Below are 12,044 nucleotides of genomic sequence, written 5' to 3' on the forward strand. Positions count from 1 at the left end.
TAAAAAACCACACCAGACGCAGACATATTATAATTAAGTGTTATGAAAATTAAAAATTACACCTGATACACCTGCTTAAATAAGGTGTGTTCAACTTTTGAATATTCATAATATATAAGCAAATAAGAATAATAGGTTAAAATAAATAATTATACAACATTAATAGTATTTAACAACAATGAATGAATTTTCCTTAATTTGGTTTTAATTGCTTTAAAGTAATTACACGATACATATATTTGTTACATATATTATTGTTATGTGACCAAAAATTTTTGTTGCAATATTTCTAAACTCAATTGTTTTCTATGCTTGTGCTAAGCTATTTATGAAGTTTATTATAATAAATATAACGAATTTGTAATACAATATAAAGCGTTATCATAAAGTACATTTTATAAAAGCGTCAGGTCAGTTATCGCCGCACACGATGCGCTGTCTCCGCCCTGTCTATGTTTTTATACGACATCGCTTTTTGCCGCCGTTTTTGTTGGTTTTCTATAATTTCGGTTAAACTAATGTTTGGGCTTCGATTTTTCGGTTCGTGAAACGGTGTGAAATTAGAGTTAATTGAACGACGCAAAGGCTTTTGTATTCGATGCACTTTCTTTTATTTTTGGTGTAAAGATTCCTTAAATTGAACTGCTTTTGTATTTGGCGCCCAAATATTACAAAACTTTAGCTGGATGTAGTTTTTTTTTTTATTCAAAACAAAAACTCTTTCGCGTTTACTTAATTGGACGAAGATAATTTGTAATAATTACAGTCACGGCATTTGCCTTTAAAGTAATTATTGTTTAAAAAAATACCCACGTACGTAGCCTCTATTACTTTTTAATTGTTTAAGTTTTTCTGTTAATAATTTAAATTTACGCTTTTATACTCTTTACGCAATCTAATATCAAGTTAAAAAACAAAACAAAATTGCCAGCAACAGTGGTTATACTCTGCTTTTCTTATCTTAACTGTGATTTCTTCACATACATATTAACTATAATAGTAACATTTTAAATATATATATATAATATATAATCATATATATACCACTTATGCTTATCACATTATTTTCTATGCGTGTCCACGTGCCTGCTAATATGCGTATGCATATGAACATGCATACGGATAATATATTCGATAAAAAACATCTATATTATGGTGATACAGGGTCTTATCCTCTCTCTAAAGCTTTTACACCAATTTCCTTGACGCTAAATCTTTCACTCATTCATCATGATCACTCTGATTTGTGTTAAATTAATTTATTATTCAATTAGTAGGCGACTGGCCAAAAACTATCTGAACAGTCTTTAGGGACAGATAGTAAACAATAATTGATTTTAATATGGAATAATCCGAATTTTAGAAAAAAAAAACCTTTTCGTACTATATTATTACGTCATTTATCATTTCTAAAACCATTGATTTTTGGATAAGGTGTGCCATACATTAATTAACAGCGATTATTATTTAAACCTTTACATATATTTCTGATCTGTATATATGTACGTACAATTGGTAATTTAAAACGTAAAATTAACCCTCCACTTTTAAACAGCGAATACTCTATAAATCATTATAAGAAGATATTTCACAAAGCTGAGACTTAGATTCTCATAAATTAGCCGTAATATGAAAATCCCTGGACATTGAATTTCCATGGACGTAGCCCGCATGAAACACCGGCGCAGTGAATCATCTGTACGTGTGAAATGGCCGTCGCCGGGCACTCGGGCCCCGTCGGAGGCTGCAAGTCATGGCCAACGCGGCGCCGCGCCCGCCCATTCATTAAGCGCTCTTCGCCGACGCTAAATTCGATACTTTTTACGTGTCCCGATGTGTTTGCTTAATTGTTTCCGAACGTACTAATTTCCGGCCAGCGCTGCCTTCAGGTACATGACGGTCGATTCGTGTGCATGACTTTCCTTTATCCACCACAACAGATACTTTGAGGTTAGTTATTTAATATCTGCCTCCAGACGAAAGTCTTCGTCTTTAAGTTTTATGTGATGACACTGAGTCCTAATTTAACTAAAAGTGCTTATCACAACGCAAAATGAACGCATTGCCGCTTAGTTGCGGAAACCAGCTCGCAGAATAAGACAAGACAAGTCTTTCAACGAGCCACGAGGAAAGCTATACACGGGATATTTTTACGAGATCGATACGTGAGCAAAGTGAAGATCCTTACACAAAAGAACATAAACGACATTACTTAGCACTTTGGTAAGTTTAATAGGCAGTGTGAAGGCCACATACTACTCCTAACGGATTGCCATACAAAAAGAATGCGAGAATTTAAAGGTGGAGTGGAGGTAATGGTCTAGTATGCGCAGCGCAAGACAAACTTGTTCACATTGTTGACAGACGTAGTACACTGCGCATAATAAGCTTCGACCAAGAAGACGCAAGAAGTTGGCAGATTCTAATCGGATCTCTTTGAAATATGTGGGGATGGTCTACGTCTAGCAGTGGATAGTTAAAACTCGATCTAAGAAAAATACACAGCAAAGAAACTACTTAATGACTATTAATACTGTTTAAACAAACATACAATAGTGATTGTTTTTAAAGAGACTATCTATATTTGATACTTATCGACAAATTGTTTACAAGTTTAAAGTATATTGTTAAAACAACGTTTTATAATATATTTATGTCACACGGCCAAATTGAAAATAAAATCATGAGTTGAGATCATTTAGATGGAAATTAAAAATTTATTAAAATTATTCAAAACCGATGTTCGTTTTTTATGTAAACACTTCATATTACAAGGATTTTAACAACTCTGGTAGTCGTTGTTGATACGGACGATCATTTATATTAATAACATGAACACAATTAAGTTTTCAACGCGGCCAGCAATTTGGCTACGGCAATAACTTCTGAATGTGAATCGCGACTGTCCAGCCATAAATTCGTAATAGGCCGGGCGCTGTCGGCTGGACGCCGTTTATCGGCGTTTAGTCGGCGGCAGCGTGTAATCCGCGACCATTACCTAATGACGCATTCTGTAATGACACACGAGCGGACGCTTCGGATATTCCGTGAATAGTGATGTGCCCTGCTATCGGATATTTTCGGATAAGATTTTTACGATGACTTACGTATGTGAACATATTCTAACTAGAACATTTTCGTTATTGGTATTCATCTATAATATTTATGTAGCTGTGGTAGCCCAGTGTCAGAAGAATAAGTATTCGGATCGCTGGTTCTATTTCCGGGATACATTTTTATATAATTTACGCTGGATTAATTATATAGCCACTACTCGCAAACAATCTTCAAAATCATTTTCCGGAGGATGGGTAGCAGCACCCAATGTGTCTCATAATATCACGAAGACCGCCAACCAGCCTGCCAAGTGAGACAATTACGATATTAGCGTCTACGTATATAAATTACGATAATTAATGATTTATATATATATTACGAATCTCTTTTAAAAATTAAAGCTGCTTAAATGTTGCTACAACCTATTTTATCAAGTAAATCTTTCTTTGGGTCAAGTGTATGTTTTTACAATAAGATTCCAGATGATATTTAAAAAGCTCTTACTGGCACATTTAAAAAAATTTAAAGAAATTTTGTTTGCTAACGCTTACTACATTGTAAATGACTTTATAGACGAAAGCATCACTCAGGAATGATGGGTTCGCCTCCAGACTATTCCAATGTTAATTAATACGTCATTTCATATTATTTTAGAAATATATTGTTTCGCTGAGTTTCTTTCATTTGTTCTTCTCAGGTCTGAGATATTTATCCAAACGGGTGGTAGACTCATTTTGATTTTAATAAGAAGTAACAATAATCTATCCTTTAAATGGAGTATTCTTGAAATTTAATTTAAGAAGTTTTATGCGGTTAGTCTTATTAGAGTTGTACTGAAATACTAGTTAAACAGATGAAATTGTCTACTTAAATAATCAAGCACCATTTAGAAAAAGGTTATCAGTTTTATTTATGAGCGAAAATGTTTAATTTTCCTACGTTTACTGTTATGAATGTGCCATAGCTATAAGTTTTAATAAATAAAATAAATATATATAAAGGCGTCATGCTAATGTCATTTTCTAAAGCATTTCTTCATCGAAGACTGTTTGTCATGAAACGGGTGGGCGGAATCAATAACGATCTGTTTCCTGCGCCTGTATTCTGCTTCCCTCTGGGCAGTAGTAATAGAAAGTCTAGTTGTTTTATCTGACCAGTAGACCAGTGATCGTCCGTGTATTCGCGTTCGTCTACTACCATCTACACTATAACCAGCAGTTTGTCAAAGTTATCTAGTTAAATAAAACTCCAAGACTTAGGTTGTAATATATTGTGAAGAGTCTAGTCTTGATCGTGAGTTGGTCGAAGGTGAACGCGGTTTATCTTGCTGTCTTAGTAGAGTAAGAATCATATATACATCCTCATAATATTAAAAATTGTTAATAAAAATAAGTGCAAATTAAAAAGTGATATTAGATATTGAATGTGGATTTTTTAACATAGTATTTGTATACAACACAGAGTCTTTTAAATTAGAACAAAGCAATAATTATGAATTAATACTCACCGCTAAATAATCGCAGTGGTATCTCATTGTATTTTCGCTAAACAATTATCTCTACCTAAATCATATTTTTATAAACTTTATTACGGTTATATATTTTGAAGATTTTAAGGGAGTATATGTTTAGCTCATTTGTGAGCAAAAAGTGTTAAAGATTTTACGTCTATTTCCAATTATCCTGTACAAAGTGACCACTCTGAAATATGTTACACTAATTTATTTTCTCTTATGGAAGGCGATAGGCCAATAACTTACTACAATACAAAATCTGCAGGAACAGATAGTAAACAATTATTAATTATTACATGAATTTATAATTTTGTGAATGCCTTTTTTACTATAGTACATTATAACTAAGTTAAGTTATTAATTGTCTTTGAAAAGCACATGAGCTATATATAGAGCTTTTAAAGCTTTTACTCTTATAGCTAATCACCCTGGAAAAAATAATTAGTAATATAAATATAAAAATTAAAACAAAGAATTGGTGTTTGGTTTCGACCGCAATAAATTCTTCAATTACGCTAAAATGTTAGAATCAAACAACATAAAAAACAAGTTCCTATTAGTTCAAAAAATAACTATAATGAAGTTATCACTTTGCACAGAAATCCTTTCTCAAATTAAGTGTCCAGCACTGTTCCATAGATTTGCGCCTCGCCTTCATGTTAACGTAACAATTATACGCAAAGACGACGAATCAAAATAACAATGAAAACGCTAATTATTACTAGCATTTCGACAAAAACTCTTAATGGTTATAATATTTTCAACAGTAATATGATAAAATATTAATGCGATTTTTAATTTTTTTGCTAAAACAAATGTGTTTAATAAAAGACGAGAGAATTATTTTTTAAAGCACTAAACGATATAAATACGCAGCGAAGTATAGAAAACTCAAGTTATATCAACTGTATAGTAAATGTAAGGTTTCTTTTACATATGAACTGTTCCGTGTATTTGCTGGTAACTTTGCTGCTTGTAATCATGTTGTGGCAAAATGCCCGGCCTAATGTACGCCGATTCGACATGAACCCCGTCTTAATAGCTTCAATGAAATCACATTAATCTCTGTCAAGTGTAAATATAGCTCATTCATTTGCTTTGATACTTCTTTTCTCTAAGGATAATCGTAGTTGATGCTATTAAGGCACCTGTGGCTACGGTTTACGTGTGTGTTTGAATATTCAAATATGTTTATATGTGTATCTTGTAAATAAGTAATGAACGTGAACTTGAATCTTATGTAGTATTTAATATGGGCATCAAATGCTTTGTAAGTGTTTAAATGCCATCGCAAAAATGGACTCTTTGTTTTAATCTTAAGGTTATTTCAATGAGATATCCACAAGCCTTAAATGTTACTGTAATGGATTTAGTGTAATTGCAATTTAATAACATTAATTTTACAAAAAAATATTGCCAAGTTTTTACTTCTATACTTGAAACTTAGAACTCACTAAGTGTGACTATATGCTAATGACATAATGCCTGGGTTCCGCAATGCTACCAAGAAGCAGACTAATCGGCCCGAGCGATCCCTTTCAAATTACACCTTCACAAAGACACGGGAATCGAACCAAGGACGCGCAGGTCGCCCGGCTTATCATTTGCCCGCTAATCATAATACTACAAATGGCATTCGAGTTTCGGACGAACTTAATAGTAGATTATGGGGCCGGTTAATTTGTAACTAGCAATTTGTACGAACCGAGTTCGGAACATGACGCAATATAATGTTTGAGAATGATCATTTTGCACTGGAATTTAGAGACCTAACTTTCCGTATTTGGCTTAAATGTCAAAATTAAAAATATATGTTATTTGTCTGCTTGTTTACACGACCAAACAAATTACATAGTTATTCGAATAATAAATATTGCTGTTCACTGTCTTTATATGGTACCCTTCATCATAAAGACGCACAAACTTAAATTATATAGACAAGAATAGTCCTGAATTTTTTCAAGCAGCGTATAAATAATGTTCGACAGAGTACAAACTGAACTGAACTACTCAAAACCGAAACATCGCAAACGACGTAGCGCCGCATACTGTTTGGATCGATGAATGTACTAGCGCTCTCTTTGTTTGTCGGCTATACAAGCCGAATTCGTATCACGTAGCCGAAAAACTCAAATTGAGATGAACAGCGTCCCTCTCTGAGAGGTCATAAGAAGAGACGTTTTTACGGACCATTTTGGCCTTTAATCTAAACGGTTAAGGCTTGTTTTCGGATGAACCGTCCTACAGTACAATTGAATCAGTTCACGCAGCATCAAATCACTAAACCACTGGGCGGAGCGAACGCAGACTCCGCCGGGGAATGTAAGACAGAGACGGCAGAAACCAGCTTTCCCGATGCACTATTAAAGTTGGAATGAGAGGAACATAGTGTCTTCTGTGAGATCTTGAGACGGCAGGTCAAATTTAAGTGTTATCCGAGAGCTTTTTGTCCGTGGCCCGCGGCGGTAATAAAAAGAATAGTGTCACTGAGCAGATTGCCTCTCATTCAGCACTTGACAATTAAATAAGTGCCGTTGAATGCTCGCTCCTCGAAATAACCCGTCATAACACGTGATTAATGCGAGCGGACGATTTCCATCGATCAATTGTCAGCTACTGATAATTATAGGGCCCCATATTAAAATAGAATGTTAAGATTTGACTCTAATAGCTTTTAAGAGCCATTGCTATTTATTTATTTATTCCCAAAATTATAAACGAGTGTTTAAATTTATTCAGTTTTATAATTGTACATTAAGTTTTCTCTATGAATTCGTATACTTTAAAAAAAATTTTCAAATCATTATTTTTTATTAAAAATAAAATTATAGCTTCAATAATATAAGGGTTCTTGAATTACATAAAATACAAGAGTACTTAGGGACAGATATAATAATAACGCAAAAGACGAACAACAAAACAACCGAACTCCCCCTCATTTACATTTAATGAAATTAAATGATCCATTTACAGAAATTAATTAACGAGGTAACCACTGAAGCGTCTGCTAACAGCCGCAACCCCATGAAACGACGCGACTCGACAATGGACTCTGACATAACAATAATAACGGCAATGATAATGCGCATCGTAATAACAACTCCCCACGAATTAATAAAAACCTTCATTCGATGACAATAACAGGCCACTTTTAAACTGAATTGAAACCGTGCAGATTAAAAAATAAATTAATTTCTTTTATTCATGTTTTATATCATTGAAGCATCATTCTCGTTATTAAACTTATTTCTGAAATATTAAAAAATTAATTTTATGCTAGTACATCAAATTCTGTTATTAAAATCTATTAGTAGTTTTATAATCCTGTACGTTGTCGATTTACCTTAAATATTATTTAACTAAATACTCAATGTTATTCAACGAAAAAATACGACCATCTCTTAATGTTCTATTAATAAAGATATATGGGATGTACTTAATAGTACCATTTTACTCACGAAATCTTCAAACTTTCCGCTGAATTGCTATTAAGGGATGGCTAAATAAAACATTTTAAAAATCAACGATATCCCAGTAGCAATATCACGTAATTTATACGGGTTCACCCTTTCGGAGAGAATCAAATAAATCAAATTAAAGCACTCCACCACGCTTCAGCGAACATACGAGTGCCCAAGACGTTTTGTCAAATTTATTATATTATTTATATTTTTTATTACTCGTTGCATTGTTGCATCTTTATTGTGTTTTCAAGTGGTCTGTGACAAATTTGATGACGATTGGGGTCACATTTTGCAGGGTTAGTGATCTATGGTCTAGGGGTCCGTAAACGATAGTTTAGACTATTTAAGAGACGATCTCAATTTGTGGTGTCGTTTAAAACCTTTTGAAGAACTGACATAAATTTATTACCTTTTCAACGGTTTTATATTATTCCTAATGATTATTTATAAATAAAAATGTTTCTGTATCTCCAAAATTCTGTAAATAAACCCAAAGATTGAGAAACAGTTATCATACACCCACATATCCTAATTACAAATATGTAATAGAATTTATTATACGAATATTTCTACAAATAAGTAAAAACTCATTAATCATCACATTTCAAGTACCAGTCTATGTAAACAATTTAATGTAATATATTATAAAGGCTTTAAAATACACAAACATATGTTCCATTCGGTTCAAAACGTGGTCTCTCACTTGTGGCCTCCTTGGCCTTCTCATAGTCGCTCAACGAGCTTTAGACGACACGAAAAGAGATCTATAGACTAACAAAAGTAGCTTAGATAGCTCGGCCAATTGGCAAGTTCAAGTGGCAGTTGGCATGCCACATAGCGCATAGAACAGATAGCCGCTGCGGCTTTAAAATTCTAGTATGGAGACCACGGAGCTTAAAACGTCCACCCCTAAGGTAGATGACCTAGTTGAGGTCGTATTAAGGTGCTGGACGCAGGCCGCTCTCTTCCCCTATTATTAAAAATCTTGGGAGTAGAACTTTTTTCAACAGCGGACATCTTACAACTGGAGTGTTGATGATGATAATGATTTTCCATGGTGTCTCTTTATTATATTACACAGAATGATTATTAATCATTAAAGGCATGTACAATTTGTTGTCAGTATAAAGCCTTAAAGCTTTCGCACTTATTTTCAATCACCTCATAAAGTTATTATTGTGATATATCACATTCATTTATTTTTGTATTAGAATGCAATAGAACAATATTTGCTGGCAGTAGGTGAGGCCGCGGTTGGTTGTGACAATTTTAATATAAACTGTCTCTACTCTTTGATGATGTTATTTTTATAAATTAATTTAGGCTCATTGGATTCAATAACAGATTAGGATTTCAATTTTGTAATAATTGTAAGTAACCACATTAGTAAATATACAAATATATAAATTCTGAAAAACACCATTTTTACCACATACCAGGAGCCGGTTGTTACACCACACGGAAAAATTGTTACAATAAAATCAAAATAACATTAATATCCACGGGCGAAAAATGATTGTCCAATAACTATAACTCAAAATAAAATAATAATTTCTTTTCAGTTCCTCACAGTCAATAAAATGTTTCATGAATATTCCGAGTTCAACTTCAGTCACCCAGCCACTCGAGTTACCTGCACCAATGCAGTCTGAAAGTCTATCGCGAACAAAACGGCCCCTGTTTTTCCCCTTATTCGCGGAAAGATATACATGCATGGCTCCGAGTTACCCCCCGTGTTATCGCTACACAAATACACAAGAACCCTCTCTCTGCTGGCGTAATAAAATTATAATTCATTTCAAAACAATTACGAAAAATTAAAATTTTACGTACCTAAGTTTTTAACAGCTGCTTGTACCAACTCCTCGAACAAGAACACCTAGGCCATTAGCTAGTTCGGTATGTCTGTATAGTCAGATAGCAAACAATAATCAGTTTTTTTTGTGAAGTAATTTATTTTTCTGTAGGGTATGGTATGATAGAACTGAACATTGATCTCTCTCAGCATTCACCGCTAAAACTAACCTCCCTGTACACTAGGCATAAAGTTCCTCCAACAAAATCGTGATGATCTTTCATTTCTTTCAACAGAACAAAGTGGAAAAGACAAACAGCGGTAGGTTTAGAACTGTTAGCTGAAGCTGGCAACTACGCGGCCTTCCAGCGGTTGTACGGCGGGTATTGGGCAGGTGTGCCCGCGTACCCAGCGCAGCCAGCCCCGGCGGCCGCCGACCTGTACTACAGGCAAGCTGCTGCTACCGCGGCAGCTGCCGCATCAGCGTCTGCTAACACCCTGCAGAAACCATTGCCTTACCGGTAAATATTTCTTCTTTGATCATCGACATGTCCATTAGATTATAGATGCCCTTTGCAACGCGTAAAGCTGCTCCAAGAATTGCCACAATTACCCGCATCCAGCAACCTTGACAATGTCGTTCTTAAATTTGGGGCCTCTGGAATAGAGACTAGCGCAGCGTTGATGGTAATGATGACTAGCGATGAGCAATGCTTTTATGATTAATATAAAATGTACTTGATATCTTTAATGATTAACAAAAGTTTTTAATGTAAATAAAATAATAAACAGCTAAGGTATAAAAATAAATTCTCGCAGGTTATACCCCGGCGCGCCGCTAGCGGGTGTTCCGCCCCTCGGACTCGGCTTACCGGGTCCTTCGGCTCACCTGGGCTCTCTGGGAGCACCGGCTTTAGGTGCTTTAGGCTACTATGCCCAAGCACGGCGTTCTCCTTCCCCAGACGTAGACCCCGGCAGCCCAGCGCCACCGCCGCGTTCCCCACGGGAACCTTCGTTGGAAAGACGCACCGATGATGAAGATGACGATGAACCCATTCATGTCTAATCCCAGTGACAAAAGACTTATAATAGAATTTTTAAATTTGAGCATCGGAAGATCTAAATTATTGTGATAAAGACAAATGTGGTCGTGAGAAAATCCTGTGCCGATTAAGTGAAATGACATTTCAAGAGGACCTTTCTGTACGCTTCGACTGCATGCGTTGATTGGTTATGGTTTATAGACTCACAAGTTGGTTCGCACTCAAGTTTCGGAATCTGCACACGCATTCGAAAAATATTTATCACGATCCGAGTCACCTGTACGATTGTGAAGTGTGGACACCAGTGTCCATTATTTTTATGTGATATTATAAGCCGAGACTCGTGTTAAGTAGACGTAAGTTATTATGTGTATTATAAATAATAAAAATCGATGTCGTGTAACTACTAGAATAAAATGCTTAGTAATGTTAGTGGATTTCGTACGTTAAGAACCGAAATTACCTATTAACAATAATGTATCTCGAAATTCTATAAAAAAAAGTTTTACCGGATGTTGATTCATAAAATTGTATAATAAGCCAAATACTATTTATTTTTACGCTTTGAGCACATTAAAAATAAAAGATTTTTACATATAATAAATCAGAATAAAGCATACTATGAACCGCAATATTATAATATTTTTCTTTTGTCGGCGTAACATCTCATAACCTGGCAACAAATTATTCAGCTAATCTAAATCTCTTTATTTATGGTAATGATTCATATCTGTTAGAAAATTTGTTATAACAGCCGCATGTTTAATTATTTTTCTTTGCGTGTACATATTATTAGGTATTTGAGAAAATCTTTTATTCAAATTTTACATTTGGATACTCAGCGGGGCAATACTTTTGTCTACGATTTTAAAATAAACAAAAATGCAATTTGTTAATGTAATTATGTATTGAAATATAAGCTTCATAGATTTTGCAGAGCAATGAGACTTAATATTATAAATTCGTGTAGTCTACACTAATTGTTAATAAATATTATAATTCGTATAATGTACGAAGAAACTGTGTATAATATAAATATATAATTATTACATAACATTATGTATGTATTGTTAGTATTAAATACAAATCCTAAAATAATTTGGAAAGGTATAGAATGACGTACCTAAACTTATTATAATTATATGGCGATGTACTTAAGCAAACCGAAATGT

At 34.2% G+C, this 12,044-nt stretch overlaps 1 protein-coding gene across 1 annotated transcript in view; it reads left to right on the plus strand.

The window, feature by feature from the left end:
- LOC137929737 (homeobox protein B-H1-like) overlaps window positions 1-11,810 on the plus strand; it is a 33,528-nt gene extending 21,718 nt beyond the window's left edge. Inside the window, exons 3-4 of the mRNA XM_068772809.1 lie at window positions 10,126-10,350; window positions 10,649-11,810. Coding sequence (XP_068628910.1) covers window positions 10,126-10,350; window positions 10,649-10,895 — 472 coding nt within the window. The 3' untranslated portion in view covers window positions 10,896-11,810. The remainder of the gene's footprint in view (window positions 1-10,125; window positions 10,351-10,648) is intronic.
- The last annotated feature ends 234 nt before the right edge of the window (window positions 11,811-12,044 follow it).

Source organism: Battus philenor, unplaced genomic scaffold (assembly GCF_028537555.1).
Source record: "Battus philenor isolate CCGP_79_NKW_IND1 unplaced genomic scaffold, ilBatPhil1.0.hap1 SCAF_5, whole genome shotgun sequence".
In the NCBI taxonomy this organism is placed as follows: Eukaryota; Metazoa; Arthropoda; class Insecta; order Lepidoptera; family Papilionidae; genus Battus; species Battus philenor.